The following is a 16,632-nucleotide window of genomic DNA, read 5'->3' on the forward strand; positions in this document are numbered from 1 at the left end:
TCTCTGCTTCTCTCTCTCTCTCTCTCTCTATCTTTCGCTCTCTTTCTCTCTCTCTCTCTCTCTCTCTCTCTCTCTCTCTATCTCTCTCTCTCTCTCTCTCTCTCTCTCTCTCTCTCTCTCTCTCTCTCTCTCTCTCTCTCTCTCTCTCTCTCTCTCTCTCTCTCTCTCTCTCTCTCTCTCTCTCTCTCTCTCTCTCTCTCTCTCTCTCTCTCTCTCTCTCTCTCTCTCTCTCTCTCTCTCTCTCTCTCTCTCTCTCTCTCTCTCTCTCTCTCTCTCTCTCTCTCTCTCTCTCTCTCTCTCTCTCTCTCTCTCTCTCTCTCTCTCTCTCTCTCTCTCTCTCTCTCTCTCTCTCTCTCTCTCTCTCTCTCTCTCTCTCTCTCTCTCTCTCTCTCTCTCTCTCTCTCTCTCTCTCTCTCTCTCTCTCTCTCTCTCTCTCTCTCTCTCTCTCTCTCTCTCTCTCTCTCTCTCTCTCTCTCTCTCTCTCTCTCTCTCTCTCTCTCTCTCTCTCTCTCTCTCTCTCTCTCTCTCTCTCTCTCTCTCTCTCTCTCTCTCTCTCTCTCTCTCTCTCTCTCTCTCTCTCTCTCTCTCTCCTCTCTCTCTCTCTCTCTCTCTCTCTCTCCTCTCCTCTCTCTCTCTCTCTCTCTCTCTCTCTCTCTCTCCTCTCTCTCTCTCTCCCTCTCCTCTCGTCTCTCTCTCTCTCTCTCTCTGCCTCTCTCTCTCTCTCTCTCTCTCTCTCTCTCTCTCTCCTCCCTCTCTCTCTCTCTGCTCTCTCTCTCTCTCTCTCTCTCTCTCTCTCTCTCTCTCTCTCTCTCTCTCTCTCTCTCTCTCTCTCTCTCTCTCTCTCTCTCTCTCTCTCTCTCTCTCTGCTCTCTCTCTCTTCTATTTTCCTTCTAAGCAAAAATCTAGAAACCAGTGTGGAGTAATGCAGACCCCGGTAGACCAAATATCTCAAATAATGTAGTTGTCTATTGTTTAATATTGAAAACCAATAATATAGAAATTTTTTCCAAGTTGTCTTCCTTGGTTTAGACAGAAAAACTAGAAGCAAAAACTGTAAGAGTCGAAACACTGACTAGAAGATTAAATTCTGAGAAACGGCTGCTATGGCTCATCTGTCGTTTGATCTGTCAGTCTCTCTATGTCATCATCTCTATCAAATTAGCTTTCAGTTTTCAGAAGTGCATGGATTGTGAAAAAGAAAAGGAAAGCTTATAACCATTTTATGAAGAGAGATGGACAGAACATATTAAAGGCCATGGATAAAATTGTGAGTATATGGAAGGTATAGCTAGACGACCTAATAATGAAATATTGTCCTGGCATGTTAATAAACTGAAAGAGGAGTCAATCTGGACTTGTCCCAGCTAAAGAGAAGAATGGGACTACAATTAGTGATAAGGGTTGAGTAGGGTAAAAAAGGTTTGAATCCTATCCCCATTTATATGGGTCATTTTTGATGGACTTTGTCATAATGAGTACAGCAATGGCAATGGGAGAACATGGAATCCACTGGGGGAGTTATACTCTGCTAGACTTAGAGTAGGCTGATGATTTTAGCATCCTAAATGAAAATGCTAGCAAAAAGAATTTTTAGAGGTTTTGAAAATACAGGGTACAAGAATAGGTTTAAAAATTAATGTTAAGAAGGCTGAGAAGTCACTGAGACTAGGAATAGGTGAAGGTGAAGAGGTGATGTTGGGTAACGAGAAGATCCATCAACTTCAGATCTATCACTTCACTTACGTTAAAAGTAGAATAGCCAAGACCCAGGGTGTTTTTTCACAGTTGAAAAAAGTCTGGAAGCATAGGAAGATAAGTCTGCAAACCAAGGTTAGAAATTGCCTACGGAGTGTTTTGGGTACCCTTCTGGCTGATCGTATCTCAAACAGTAAGATATACGAGAAATGTGGTTCGATGCCGCTTTCTAGGGCTGTGATGAGAGAAAGGTTGAGATTAATAGGTTTCATTCTGGGGGTGAGGGTGAAAGATTGCCAAAAATAGTCCTTGTCGGCCAACCGTCTAGGACCAAACGTACAGCAGGTCGACCCGAATGGGGTGGGAGGATGTCATATGGAAAGATTTAAGGGAAATTAGAACTTCTCGGGAGGGGTGTAAAGAGGAAAGGGGTGTAAAGGGTGTAAAGAGGGGTGTATGTGGGAGGATCTTTCCATGGAGGAAGTTTTCATGGGGGAAGGGACATTGCTATGAAGGGGGTGCCGGATTTCCCAGCATTATTTAAAAAACGATCAGAAACTAAATAAAAAGAGTTTTTCAACTGAAAATAAGGAGCAACATCAAAACTTAAAACGAACAGAAATTATTACGTATATGATTGGGTTCGCCCCCTAGTCAATACCTCGCTCTTTAAGCCAAAGATTTTTTAGTACGCTCTTTAAGCCAAAGATTGAAAAAGATAGGAATTTAGGAGGGGTGTGCGTAGCTGTGTTGGCCTCAGGTGGCTTGGGGCCGCAGTGAGTTGTTAGAAGTAGTACTTTAACCATTCAAAGACCATATCACCCATTGTATGTCTAAAGGACATTATCGACACATTTTTGTAAATCAGCTGGTGTGTTTTTAAGAATCCTGTAATGGGATGACTTCCACCGGTAACACTTGAAGGGGTACATTTTCGAGCAGGGTAGAGGATAGTCATGATACGTACCTTTATTACTGTCAGCCGTTACCTTTTTTTCCCTCGTCAGGTATATTTTTTGTTCATGACTTCAGAATCGTTATAAATAGAATTGCAAAAAATGAAAAAATGTTTGTGCATTTGAGCATTTATTAATAAAAAGATATACAAATATTAATTCTTGTACTACACTTTATTCTTAGGACACCGAAATCAAACTTAAACAAAAGGGAGAATATATTTTCCACCATGAAATCATTCAAACGAGGTATGTTCGCGTAAATTCAGAAAAATACTTTGTAGATATAACCTTGACATTGAAATGTGATATGAATCAGGGGATAGAACCCACAACTTTTGGTAGACAAATTTATTAAACATTACTGAGAAATTTAGAAAGTTTTATGGAAATATGTTTGAAATTACCCAAATTCACTAGTTACATGAAACATTCTTTTTAAGTTAGGATAGATTGTAAGATATTGTAAGAGATTGATAGATTGTCAGATATATTTTTTGTTCATGACTTCAGAATCGTTATAAATAGAATTGTAACGGCATGATTCTTTATCTTTATTTTTGGTGTACTTGAACTCATTGTAAAAATTGTTAGCCTTCCTTTCGAGCTTAGCTCACTGTTGGCTAAAGCCAACAGTAACTATTTGTGTTGTTTATATTTGTATGAAATAAAATTTATCTATATATCTATAACGGTGCGGTAGTTAAATTCAAATATGCTACTCATGTAATTGGAAATTAATGGAAAACCTTTTCTTCAACGTTGAAGTACCAAGCATGTCAAAATAAGAGCCTTTCTCCCATGAAACAACATTAGGTATATTTATGCCTGAAAATTGTTATTTTCCAAGGTTGGTCTTTTGCTTGTTTCAAAAATGTGAAGTTTTTAGGGCAATACCTCCTTTTTGGTCTTTGCTGGATACAAAGATTTTAAAAAAATAATTTAATACAACTAATTCGTTAAATTTGACAGCGCCCTTCGTCCCAAACATCAATAATCTGTTGTTTGCCAAAGACTACTACACCTTCAAAGGATTCTTTATCTCATTAAGTTCTATTGTACCACATGGTTATAGTTAATTTTTTGATTGTTTTTCATCTGCCTTTCTTTTTTTTACCTGCTTTTCCAAACACTGCATAACTATGAATGGGGGTCTTTTTTAACAAGAAATTAATTTTAAATTTCTCTAATGTTTAAGATGTCTGTGCTTGTTTTATTCAGTTAATTCAATAGTTTCGATTTCACTTTCACTGTCATTGGTACATTAAACTTAAAACTGAAATGAAGGCCCGCTACCGCCTTCGGAACTTTCACTGCTTATTTTTAACAGTAAGCGTAAACATGAAAAGAATATAAACTACAGCTTGAAGAGCTTAAACAGCTAATAAGCTATGTAACGGTTACCACATTAGAATATTGGGTTATGGCGAAACTTTGTAACAATGCATCATTTTTATTCTTAAAAATCTTATTTTGGAATATCGTAATCATAATAATTTATTTCAACCCTCTGTACAAACAGGAAATGCACTAAGAGGAGTACAAAGATACAGAAAACTAAAGAAAAATAAAAGAACTATCAAGAAAAAACTCGCAAGAAAAATAACATCTCAACCACGGAGACAAGACAAGTAAACGGAAAGTTATCAATACTTTCGTAACACTTACGGAACCTTTTCCTCAAGCTTGTCCGTTTTTGAAGAAATATCAAAATATCAGAAATGGCTAAGTTGATTATTTAGCTTTTCTTCTTTCCAATCTTACAATTTGCAGGATATCATGAACTTAGCAAACTTGTTTGCCGCAGTGTTAATCCTTAGCTTAAAAGATAGATGGCTCTCGCGCCGTTGAGGCTGCAAGTCATTCTATCCTAGTTTAACTTGTTCAGTGCCTTGAAATACTCCTCCCTTTGCGATGAAAGTGGTATTAATCAAAACTGTATTAATAGTGCTATTCTTTGTGACTGAGACTGCTGCTGAAAACTGGATTGATCAATGCAAAAAAGGTACTTTCATTTCTTTTGCTGTTTTGGCGCCATCTGTCAAGCAACACTCGTCACTGAGAGTTTATAAAAATATAGATGAAGTTCCCGTCGTTCGCAAGCAAACAAGAACAGGACGCAGAGGTGGCAGAAAGAAATTTAAGATTGACGTGTTAGTCACCTACAAACGATTGGCCAGCCAAAAGCCTAAGCGTGAGAAATGTTTAGTCTCAATCCCGCGCGTGAGCCTACCGTCCCGGCTGATTCCTGACAACAATGCCCCTACCAATGATTTCGGGTCTGATTGTCCTCCAGTATTATCGCCGCAGGTTCTCTCTTGTAAACACCAGCTTCCAAACTTCCTTCTAAGCAACGTCCACTCACTACCGAATAAAGTAAATGAGTTAGATGTCATTCTACGTCACAATGACATCCGTATCACCGCAATTACCGAAACATGGCAGCTCGACGAAACAAGTAGAAGGTTGGCTGGTTACATGGTTTTCTTGAACACTAGAACAGACTGGATTGGCCGAGGTGTTGCCCTGAATGTATGTGTATGATATCCCCTGCAAATATTTAGATAACTACAACGACCCTAACCATGAAGCGATCTGGGCATTATGCAAGCCAAAACATTTACCACGAGATGTCTCTTGCATCATTATCGCAAGTATCTACTATCCTGAAAGCGCCAAGAACAGACGAGTGCTGGTATCTTACGTTCAGTCTACGTTAGACACATTACGTCAGCGGTATAGCCGACCGGGCTTCATAATAGCTGGTGACTTCAACCAAACAAAGAAACAATGGCTTGCTAATATGCTGGGTATGTCACAAGTGGTCAAGATACCCATCCATGTGACCGGGAGCACCCTTGACCTTATTCTTACAAACCTTGCTCTATATTACAAAGACGTGTCTTCGAACGGGCCATTGGGCAAATCGGACCATCACACTCTGCTGATGAAGGCAAAAAGTGAAATCAGGAAGCTTAAGAAAATAAAAGTACTCCGGAGACCTATCACGAAGTCTGCTATTAATACGTACGGAATGTGGGTCGGTACTCACTGCTTCAGTGAAGTATACAACGAAAGCGATGTCAACAGGAAAGCAGAAATATTTCAGTCCCTACTCTATGAGAAATACTTAAAAGCTGTCGCGGAAAAGCAATTTGTCATGAGCGGATCTGACAAGCCCTGGGTTATTCCAAAAATAAAACAGCTGCTTTGCGAAAAAAACACTGTAAGGTAGTCAAGTAGCGAAACAACCTCGTTACGATTATTAAGAAACAAAATTGTTAGCCTTCGTCGCGAGGCAAGAAAGTCCTTCGGAAAATCCTTTTCGGACCCAGAAATAAAAAAGGATCCCTGTAAATGGCAGCGTCTAGTAAGGCAGATTGCTGGAAAAACAGTATCATCCAGTATCCGCATTCTGAACGATGATGGGTCACTCGTGAGTGCAAATGACGTCAACAATTACTTTACTGACATTTGTACATCCTTTCCTGCCCCAACTAACACTGAAATAGATACTCTACTGTCACTATGCCCTGACGAAGGTGGAATCGAAATAGTTGAGCATCAAGTTTCCAAAGAGCTGAGCAACCTGAGTCCATCCAGTTGCTCTTTTCCTGAAGAGCTGCCTATAAGGTTAATACGAGAGTTCTCTCATTTCCTGGCCAAGCCCCTTGGACACATCATCAGAGAATGTTTCGACCAGTCAACTTTCCCGTCGTGCTGGAAACGCGCATTTGTGCGTGTTATACCGAAGACTAAAACACCCAAATCTTGCAACGAGTTACGACCGATATCAATCACATCTACCTTTGCAAAAGTCACCGAGTCATTCATCCTGCGTGAATTGCTCAAGCAAACGCGGGAAAACATAGACCTTTACCAGTATGGCGGCCTCAAAGGTTGCAATACCTCGATATACCTCGTGCGCCTAGTTGACATTATCTTTAAGTGGCTTGACAAGGGCAGTACCTTCATCGACCTAGCTCTCGCCGATTTCAGGAAGGCATTTGACCTGATTTGTCATCTTACGGCAGCAAAAAATATAAGAGCAATGGGCGCACAGAAGCGGTCTCTTGCATTAGTGATGAGCTTCCTTCAGTACAGAATGCAGTCTGTATTTCCATTGTTTGAAGGTGACTTGATCTCATACTGGTCTAAACTTACCTGTGGAGCCCCTCAGGGTACAAGACCTGCTGGTTTCATATTTATCTCCCTCATCAACTTCCTCCTTCAGAATTTCGAAGAGCGACTCAAATTCGTCGACGATTTATCATTTGTCCTCAAATACCTCGTGAGAGAAGGTGTAATCGAACGTCAGTGTTCAGCGAGACCCTTCTGGCATCCTTCTCTGAGGACTGTGAACGTCACAAGCTGACACTGAATGCAGATAAATCAATGATCCTCAGGTTTTGCCCCTTAAAACGTGATCTGGAATTCCCGCAAGTCCCTTTCCCTGTTGTTCCATCTGCAAAAATCCTCGAAGTCACATTATCGATGGACTGCACATTCACCGAACACGTGGAAAAGGTTATTAAGGCTGGCAATGCATCACTTCAGACCCTCGTCCTGATGCGCAGGTTTGGCTGCGACACTCAAAGCCTAAAAAATTCCTATATTACGTATGTGAGACCTCTACTCGAATACGCCGTCACTGTCTGGGGACCTTTTGTCCAGAGCACCCACTACCTTTGTGATGACCTTGAATCTTTGCAGAAACGAGCTGTTAACATAATCGTTGGTAACAGAAGTGACGACTACAACAAACTTGCAAGAACTGAACCTTGAATCTCTCAGCGACAGACGATTATCACTGATCATGTCCCTCGGCAAGTCACTGCTATCTTTGCCCCATCACAGACTGATCCTCCCACCCGATGCTCTTGTTAACCAAAGAACCAGATCCCAGTCGAAACTACAACCCCCGGTCTGCAGGACCAACCGCTACAAAAACACGTTTGTCCCCTTTTTCGTAAAAGCATACAACAAGACTTAGTGTTATTTGTATTCACGTGTTAGTGTTCTTATGGTGTTATTATAGTGTTATTTGTATTTTTTTTTTTTTCATATTGTTGTAAAGACGACATAAATTAGCCATGGCTACGCTGTTCGATCTTAATAAACCTATGTTTATGTCTATGTCTAGCTTTCTGAACATGAAAAATAGCTTAACACATTATCTTTGGAAAAGGTTGGAATGCGAAGTTTAAGAAGCTTGGTTATGTGAGGTACTACAATAGGGATAAAAAAAATAATAGAGGCCAAATTTTTATGAAAGTTCACAGCCAAATTGCGTTGTTAACCTGGATTCACTGTAATTTTTGGAACATTGGAATAAATAGCGAAAACCTTTTCCCTATTCTTTTTACAACATATATGCGTACCAGCAGTGACGTAATTTGCTATGGAATGGGTAACTGACCCCTCCCAGGTCTTGTCCCTCTAGACCCCAGTTTGTCCTCCCCCCCCCCCCGCAGCTGCAATTTAGTTTCTTCAAAAAATCTTATCAAAACTAAGATAAGTCTGCATAATTCAAGCATCCACAGAAGCAGGTCAGTTTTCTTTAGTCTATCTTTATCTTTATGGTACTGTATGGCTCATTTTCCAGTTTTCACTTCAATTGTTTTGGGATAATTGGCTCCAACTCCCCCCCCCCAGGATTCTGACGAATTTACGCCACTGCGTATCAGTGGCGATTTTCGTTATTGCGTCAACAGAGGGGCATTTTTTCGCTCCCTGTTTTTGCGACCTCGCAACTATCTTAGAGCGGGGCTTTTTCCGCAGCTGCCTTAAAAAAAATTCCCCGCAAATTTGGAGAAACGTGCAATTTTGAGCCTTTCTGTAGCCACAGTTTACGTGAAATCTGCAAACAAGCAGATTAGAGGTAGGATCTGGTGTAGGAGCCCCTTCATCTGTTTGAAGGGTTGAGGGACACTCTAGTTTGGTTTGAGTGGCTTGACTGGTGACTAATGCTACCGCAATGAATACATCGGTACTGGGGCAGCTTGACACGTAAACAGGAAGAATTGCCCTGACGGCTTCCACAGAATAAAATCTATGTCGATGCCAATTTTAGCCCAAGTCGCATGCATGTGGTGTGTACATCGATGGCAATCAAACGTGTGGCTGGCCTTTGTTGGCTCGTCACATATAAGCAACACAGGTCAGGACCTGAGCAGTCTTTTCTTTCTACCGTTATACAGTCTATAACAACCATAACTTCCGGTTCCGCTCCAGGTCAAGAGCGGCTGGTAATTTTGGCAACATGTTTTCACTCGGGAAACTAAGATTTGTTTTAAATTGCTCACGGTTCTTCTCGTTAGTATTTGGCTGTTTTGAACCCTTATTTTTCCACTTGTCTTTAGAGGGAATACAGGTTTTTGGAGAATCTTTTTGTGCACTAATCGGGCAAAGGTCTTTTTAAGTCTTTTTCACGTCTTCTTTGAATATTTACTTTTCCCACAGCTAAAATGGAACCATTTATTGTATTTTAGTGCACTGACAAGCCTCCTGTTTTGATGGCCATTGCTTTTAAGCAGATGGCTCAATTTTCTAACTCTATAAGATAGCTGTGCACAATGAAAAGAATTTCAGTCCTCTAAGGTTTTATATCTTTTTATAAAAATTTTTGTTCTTAAAAGATTACTGAATCCTAATGGAATTTGTACTCAAGTAGGAAAAGGGTCAAATAGCCAGCAAATAAAAAACAATTCGATTATGAATAAATTTTCAAAAAATGTCCGTAGGAAAATCACACAAGTTGAAACATTATTGTATTGATAAGTTAATATCCAAATAGAAGGTATTTGCACAACGAACTCTCAGTTAAAATCTTCGCTATAACTCTTCTACTGGCTGAATTAGATGCGTGCTCATAATCTGTAAAGCTAAGAACTAATGAGGTCTGATTGGCACTTCTCAATTATTAATATAAGAGTAAAAAATTGGTTGATGCATCCTTTCCCCTTCTTAAAACCACACTGATCTCTTACAACTTTGTTTACAACATCTCTTAGTATAAAAAGTATCACCATACTAAGTAATTTGCTTCTTGAATAAACTCAGCTACTGCCTCTATAGTTGCCGCACTCACTCTTATCACCTTTCTTGTTGAGGGGATTAATTAAGGTTTTACAAAATTTTCAAACAAAGGTTTTGAAAAAAACTGTTCTTCTCTTAAAACTTCCTGTACAACGTCTCTTATAGTCGGGGAGCCAAAGTTGAAAATCTGACAAAATAGCAATCTGAGGGGGACAAGTGATTTGAGAGAGGTTTTAGACTAAATCGACCATGCTGATTATGAATATCTCGGGAATATAAGCGCCAAAGGTGCGCTTGGTGGTTTTTTGCAACTAAGTTCGTTGATTTTTCTATTTCACTCAGACTAAGTCCAGCTTTCTACTAGAATATTGTAGTTGTCTTTTTTATACCTAGCCAAAACATTAGGCGATCGTTAATTTACCACATCAGTAAAAAAAAAAAAAAAAAAAAAAAAAAAAAATCCTGCTTAAAGCACAACAGCTTCAATATGCTTCAAACTGCTTCAAATTCAAACTTTCTTCAAATTGTTAATTATTTGTTATTTATTTTCCACCATTTCCAAATTTGTTGATTTAGCGTGTGGATTTGGTTCCTGTTAATAGCCAAATTTGGTAGATCTTGTAGTTCCATCAAATTTGGTTGTGATTTAACATGTTTATTTGGCTAATCATTTTATAATATCAGGCTAATTTAAGTTTTTGTAATCACAAAAAAGTATGAAAAAGAAAACTCCAAGGAAAAAAGATACTTCGTAATGGTAAATAAAAATTCTGCTACTTCGTGGCATACTGACATTTACTTTTAGTCACTTAAAAGACGGAAATGGTTGGCTCCCTGTAGGACTTTGTGTTCCGTTTTCAACTGATTCAGGGCCACTATTTTGCATGTCATCTTCACTGTCCCACACTACTTCACAGTCAAATGATTCACTGTCACTCTCTCTGCCAGATTCGTTTGTTTCACAGTGTGTATCTAAGGTAGGACTCTCTACGAGCACAACTGAATCATCTGCTTCTTTGACAAACTTTGAAACCTGACGGCTCAGGGCTCCAACAGATACTTTATACTTCAAATAGTAAAAGTACTGGTCTGCCTTTTTACTAGAGCTCACTTCTAGTGCTTTGCCATACTTCACACTCAATTGCTTTTTCAGTATCCTAACATCATGGGCCTTTATTTCCAGACCTGAACTAGCTAGTCCACTGCTTAATTTCTGCCTTAGCTCACTAAGCGAGTATATTCTTCCTTCCTTAAGACGAGTTTCAATTTCATCCACCACACTTTTTGTAACAGCCTCTCTGGCAGAAAAGTTAGTCTCTTCCTCAGTCTTCTTTTAAAGAAGCTAAGCATGCATTTTTGGTGGTATTTTGCACTCAACTGAATCAAATTTGTGTCTTTGGACCTTGCAAACACAGCAGGCATTTCTCGTAAAAGTCTTTCAGCATGCTGTGATAACTTCTGTTGCCTTTCTATCGTTTTAATTCCAAGAAGATTCTCACTTTTACGCTTGGTACTTCCCTTTTTGCCACAAATGATGCAACAGTCAGCATATGAGAAACTCACTTCTGTTGCCAATGTTCTAGTGAGTCTTGCAGGTGTAGCTGGCATATTTGCTTCCTGAAGACCTACATGGAGATCACAAGACAAAAATTTCTGTCTACAAGTTCTATGCCAAACAAGCCTTTTTTGTAAGAAGTTTGGTTGCTGACAGTCCTTTCTTAGAGCATGGTACTTAGCATTGCACTTGCATCTGGTCAATAGAAGTTCTCGGACACGTTTTATATCACTAACAGTGTGACGCTGTCCTTTTCCATCGGTTTGGCAGATTAAACACTTTGCATAGTAAATTTTTTTTGGGGGGGGGGCTATATATAGCATCTAATTTTTTTATGGCAAATTATTCCAAGCTATTATGCAAAATAGATAAGAAATTTAGTATGGTACTAATGGTAACCTTAGAAAAAAAATTCAAGAATTTCTTCATGATATATAACCGATCCATTTCCAGTATCTACAGACTATAATAGTATATAATAGGACCCTATAAGCAGTGTAAAGACCTGGTGAAAAAAATCTTCAAACCAGAAAGTAATTAAAGGCCCCCCCCCGCCAGCAGTGATTAGAAGTCCAAAATGGAAGAAAAAAGACACTACTTAGTGCTAAATTTTAAATTTTTTGACTCTGTAAAGCATACTCATATTCAGTCTTGGTCCCTCAAAAGATGGAAAATGACAATTCTTAATGCTCCATTGTAGAGGCAATGGGCCTTGGAGGCCTGAGTCTCAACCCATTTGAGTCCGCCCTAAATAATAATAATAATGCTCCATTGAACAATTTTACAACTTTGTGGCATGGTATTTTGCATTGCGGCATCGTGTTGGCCAAAAAGAAGGTACCACCAAACCTTCTTCCACCTAGCCTAAAATTTTGTTGTGCCACCTAATAGCACATCCAGACTATCCGCTTTCTGGAAAAATGGGATGGAAATCCGGAAATGCAGACAGGTCTTCCATCCCATTTTTCCGTTTTCTGGGCAGGAAGGATCAGAGGGTCCAAAAATGGAAAAATGGGACGGAAGACTGTAGTGTGGACAGCGTTTCTGGAAAAAATGCCAGCAGAAGGAGACGATTCAACATGATGAGTGATAAATAAAAATAGCTGTCTGATGTGGTTTAAAATAGAAAAAAGGTAAATTGTCAAACTGAGGCTCTATAATTGTTTTCTATAGGTTTTGGCTCAGAAAAACAGATTTGATAAGGATGGCTGATAAACTTGTACCGATATTATTTTAAAAATCCGCCAAGTTTGGATGGCTATTCTTTTTTCTGGATTTCCATCCCATTTTTCCAGAAACCGGATAGTCTGGATGCACTATAAAGTTAGTGACTTGAGGAGCAATTGTAAATAGTGAGACTCTTGAAAAAAAAAAAAGTAAAGAGAAGACAGCCAAGTATTGTCAGAGTGTACCACCTTTGCTTGACTATGCTTGAAAAAAACCAGAACCGTACCACCAACGCTAGCTCACAAAATAGCCAAGCTCCTCGTAAAACCCCTCCCGTGGACACCCCTGCAATTTACTGAATAAAAGTAAGAAACAAGTTGCTTTTATCAGGGGGAACTAATTTGCACCTTTACCCTACTTTTAAACCACTTAAGTGAGCCTCTAACTATCCTTTGACCCCAAAACTGGTAAGACTTTTACTTTTAGCCTATCCATTTTAAATTTATATTCCTAAAAGACGAGGCGAAACAATAAAAAGTGAAATACTGGTAAAGACAAACCTTTGAGGATCAAATAATAGAGTTAATTAGCTTTTTAAGCTTTTGAACCATCAATTTATTTACACAGTAGCATGGCACATGGCAGTCAACATAACCATAGCAAAGCCACGAGAAAGATGCAGTGTCATCTACTTAGTAATGAACAAGTTAAGTTTAAAATTTTTCACCATAGATGATCGAGTCGAAACTTTGACCTCATATTAAACTATGAAGCGCACTTGGGTGGTTGCAATTCCCGAAATAAATGGAATCAGCATGTTTGAAAATATCGTTTCCAAAAGTCAGAACTCGTGTACCAAAATGTTTTTTACAAATCGTTATTTGACGACTTTTTCAACTTTGGCTCCCCGACTATTAGTCTAAAAAGTATCACCATGCTATATAATTTGCTTCTTGAAGAAACCAGGCTAATCCAAAAATTGCAAAAATTGCGGCAGATCAAATAAGAGTAGCTGTTTGTACGCGCCGTATATATATATATATATATATATATATATATATATATATATATATATATATATATATATATATATATATATATATATATATATATATATATATATATATATATATATTTATATATATATATATATATATATATATATATATATATATTTATATATTTATATATATATATATATATATATATATATATATATATATATATATATATATATATATATATATATCAATAGCTTATTTCTAGCTTCCCAACCACCATATTTAAAAAACTCATTTGCCACACTTTACAGCACATGGGGCCTATTATTTTCTAATCTTTTGGTACTGCTTAATTCTACTTTATCTTTAGTACTGTCTAATTTCTAATTTGTTTAATTTTGTTTCCTGTCACAATTTCAGGTAATTACATTCGCAAATCACGATGATTACATTGCTTTTCGTCACAATACTTACAAAAAAGGGGAGAGTGGACGAGATGTTGAGCTTACAGAGGTTGGTCCACGATTTATGCTTAGATGTAAGTTTTTTTATTTCCTTGGTAGAATAGCAAAAAAAAACACCTAAAGTTTAGAGATTATTACCAAGAAGGCTAACATCATGGAGTTTCGTCATATTTAAGAACGACTATTAAAGAAGTGAATATACAATGGGGAAGAAATAGTAGCTGAAAAAACCGTTACGACCAAAAAAAATTTACACGAATTATGGCCTTACCGTTACGACAAAAAAAAAATTTACACGAATTATGGCCTTATGCATTGCTATGTGTTTGGGACACCCCAAAGAAAAAGAAAAAATAAATAATAACAACTATGTCTGTGAAAATAAAAGAGAATGTAAACATCAATCTCGTACTTTGGGGGGGGGGGGTTGAGGGGATATGGCTTTGGACTCGTGCTCTCTCCCCTGGAGTCTTGCGATCATTAAAATTATCTCTGTAATTTCCTATATTTTCGATTTATTCGGTTATTTTCGTTTTTGAGGTTAGTTGTCCCCCCTCCCAAAAAAAAAAAGAACGAAGAAAACTGCATACAGACCTGTCGGCCGGTACGCAGGCCGACAAAATCATGACAATGATATTCCTGGGGCTAGATGGAACTCTTCAGACATACTAGTGTATATATAATAAACTAATAATAAGAGAGCTGAATTGTTCGGTCAAATGTCATATATCCCCGTGAAAATATGGCCTGCATTTTGAATCTATCTAATTGATGATACTCGTATGCTGTACCCCCTACCTAATGTTTTTCTAATTTGTTTCTCTGATACTCAATCCTGATGAAATATACCAAAGTAAGATAAAAATATAATACTTTAGAAACAAGTTTGGGCTATATATTTGCTCATTAGGGAGGGGGGATAAAGTATAGCGGGTCTGCATGCCTAATGTGTTAGGTACAATTATTCTGCATGTTATGTAGTAAGAATGGTTTTCTAACTTCACACTGTCGAAAAACTTTACTCTCACTCCCCCAATGTGCAAATATATAGCCCAAATTGTATATTTTCTATCTATTCTGTCACTTGTCTTTGTCTTGTCACGCCAAGCTGAAAGAAACAAACGAAAAAAATACAGTTCTTTAATGGGTCAATGAATGAATAACTTGAGCGGTAGGGTGTTTATCATGCAAGTACCTAATTGATTTCCATCTTTCAGAAATGTTTACAGTAGTATTTTTTTCTCCCTTTTCCTTTTTGGGTAGTTTAAATTGTGTTCCTTAAATGTCAGGCCTCAAGAGAGGGTGAGGTCGAGAAGAGGTGGCTTTAGACCCGTGCCCTCTCTATTGAAGTCTCGAAATTATTAAAATTGTTTCTGCAGTTTCTGATGTGTTCCATTTATTTGGTTGGAAGATGACCCTCTCCCCCTCCCCCCCCCCATCTCCCCAAAAAAACTGCATACGGGTCTGTAAATCATGACAAGAGTCTTCATATGGCTAAAAGAATTCTGTAGACTTGCTAGTATGTATATATATATAATAAATTGATAATAATTGAACTGAATTATTCGGTCAAATTTCATATATCCCTTTAAAAAAAATAGTAATAATTATAATATGGCCTTCATTTATAATCTGTCTAATTGATTTTCATATTTCAGAAAGTTTTACAGTTGAATATTTTTCTTATTTTTTCCTTTTTAGGTGATTAAAAATTGTGTTCTTTAAATATCAGGCCTAAAAACTATATATGAACGCTAGAAATTTAAAGAATCGCGAAAATCTATTTTGAACTGAAGGCCTAATCAAATGTAGCATGCGTAGCCGGTTAATAATCGTATGTTTTTTATTTAGTTGTCGTCTCTCAAACAGACTGAACTGACATTTTACCATTGTCAGTGTTACTGAAAACATTAAATATATTGAAGCCAACAATGGGTTAAATGAGCACATTCATATTTAAAACATTTTCAAAAAAACACTTCAGTCAACGTTTAATAATATGCATTGTCTTCTTTGAAGCATAAAATGGGCTATTACGGGGTGGTTGAGGATAAAATCTTTGCCTTTTTATTTTCATCCAGTCTATTCTCATTGTTGAATTCATCTTGAATCATATTGAAAATCATCTTTCATCTTGAAAAACTCATCTTGAATTGTTTTTTTATTTATTTTTTCCTTTTTGTTCTGTAATAATAGAAGGACGCAAAAAATTTAGGAAGTGCAACACTTAAATCAATAAAGCGTAAGGCGTATCAGTTATGGTCCTTATTCCTTTTCTAGTTTTTCAATTTATAACATTTTTCTTTTCAATTGTTTAGTGTTTCTAGATTTGTCTCAAGCATTTTTTTTTTTTTTTTTTTTTTTTTTTTTTCCTCATACGAGGCATGTATTCCAGAAGTTGTCAAAGACAGGTCGGGAAAAATCTTTAGGTGTCAGAAGGAGCGCTTGCCAAAATAGAAGGATCCCTTTCAGACCTTACTCAACATATTCCCATCATTCTCTGTTTCACCCCTACCGTCCCAAAAGAACCCTGTGGTGTCGAGTCGGATGCTCCGACCTGGAGGGAATTAGTCATTGTGGTCTAGGGCCTAAAGAACCATAAGGCTCCAGGTGAAGAAGGTCTATTCCGAAACTATACAAACAATGCATTGTGGTTACTGCTGAACAGCTTCGTGGAATTCTCAAAGAAATCCGGAGGAAATTATTTTCCGAAATATTCGAATACACCAGTCATTCTTCTTTTCTATTAGAAAGGA

At 37.9% G+C, this 16,632-nt stretch overlaps 1 protein-coding gene across 2 annotated transcripts in view; it reads left to right on the forward strand.

Moving 5' to 3' along the window:
- Positions 1–16,632, forward strand: part of LOC148943426 (U3 small nucleolar ribonucleoprotein IMP4) — a 50,740-nt gene that overhangs the window by 31,182 nt on the left and 2,926 nt on the right. For both annotated transcript variants that reach the window (XM_089100914.1, XM_089100913.1), the window contains exon 6: positions 13,833–13,950. In XM_089100914.1, coding sequence (XP_088957040.1) covers positions 13,833–13,950 — 118 coding nt within the window. The remainder of the gene's footprint in view (positions 1–13,832; positions 13,951–16,632) is intronic.

Source organism: Artemia sp. Qi Xiang Cuo, chromosome 15, assembly GCF_049724085.1.
Source record: "Artemia sp. Qi Xiang Cuo chromosome 15, ASM4972408v1, whole genome shotgun sequence".
In the NCBI taxonomy this organism is placed as follows: Eukaryota; Metazoa; Arthropoda; class Branchiopoda; order Anostraca; family Artemiidae; genus Artemia; species Artemia sp. Qi Xiang Cuo.